The following is a 1,226-nucleotide window of genomic DNA, read 5'->3' as shown; positions in this document are numbered from 1 at the left end:
GGTTATACCTCTATTTTAAAGTCGACAAATTGGAATTTGAGGTTTTTATAACCGATTTTCCAAACAAACATATCTTTGCGGATTTTAAATATGGATAAAACGGGACCCGACATCTCTAAAACCCAATATGATGCAAAAATTTTGATTCAGATATAGCACTTTCCAGTTCTTCAGAAATGTTTCGAAAACTAACTTTGGGACAAGTTCAAACAAAAGATTTATCCCTATATTCACAAAGATATTAATTGTCTATTTTATGTTTATTGCGCACATTTTCCATACAAAATTCCTACAATAAACCACAAACTACTTTATCATATCATTTATGAATAGTTTTTAGTTTTTACTTACTGGCAATACCACAAAAGGAAGCCCATCCAACTTTATTTTTTTTGCGCATATCAATTTGCAGTGTCAACAACATGGGATGGATATCAAATTGAAAAGCTAAAATGCTGTATCCACTCAAAATAGTTAAAAATGGCGGCAGATCTAGAAAACAAAACATTAAATGTTAAAATAACAAAATTAAACCTATTTGACAAAGAACCCCACCAAAACTAACGCCTTCAAAGGGTCTGCCAATCGGAGAAGCCGTAAATAAACAAAACCACAATAAAATGACTATTAAAATCATTACAATAGCTGAGAAAATAGCCAAACCTCTAAAAGTAAATGTTGTAAAAATTAAATCTTTATATGTATACAAAACTAATAAAATACTCACCTCATATTTTTTGGACTACCTAACCAGGCCATAGGACATAGAAATATACCCACTATAATGGCCCAATAGCAAAAAGAAAATATAAATTGTCCATTACTCATGCGATCTCCTACTAATTCCAAGTTTTGAGAAGCCATAACGATATTTGGTATGCCATTGGCAAATATGCTAACATTCAAGAGAATGGTAACCAAAAAACTAGCATAGGGACCATAGGCCAAATTAGCTATAGCAGCATAAGGATATCTGTCAATGAACCACAAAATTGTTTAAATTTCCAAATTTCTAAAGGTAGCCTTAGCTCACCTGCTTTTATTGCTTATAGACGAATCCAATGACTGGGCCATGGTCCAACATTCGCTTAATAAAAATGAAGTATATATTTGTAAGACTACGACTGAAATGACCAAAGGTATACCAAAAAAACCCAATTCAACGAGTAGAGCCGGAAGTGTTACAAACGGAAATACACCAAACATATCGATTACATATAAAATCG

At 32.4% G+C, this 1,226-nt stretch overlaps 1 protein-coding gene across 1 annotated transcript; it reads right to left on the bottom strand.

Moving 5' to 3' along the window:
* Nucleotides 1-34: 34 nt before the first annotated feature.
* On the bottom strand, nucleotides 35-1,224 carry LOC111681574 (the record flags this gene model as incomplete). Its single annotated transcript, XM_046950182.1, has 4 exons — nucleotides 35-492; nucleotides 556-665; nucleotides 728-973; nucleotides 1,034-1,224. Coding segments are annotated over 4 exons (696 nt in total), but the record flags the coding sequence as incomplete, so codon positions are not given.
* Nucleotides 1,225-1,226: the final 2 nt, after the last annotated feature.

Source organism: Lucilia cuprina, chromosome 4 (assembly GCF_022045245.1).
Source record: "Lucilia cuprina isolate Lc7/37 chromosome 4, ASM2204524v1, whole genome shotgun sequence".
NCBI classification, from domain to species: Eukaryota; Metazoa; Arthropoda; class Insecta; order Diptera; family Calliphoridae; genus Lucilia; species Lucilia cuprina.
The sequence above is the reverse complement of the archived record's forward strand: the minus strand, read 5'-3'. Positions and strand labels throughout refer to the sequence as shown.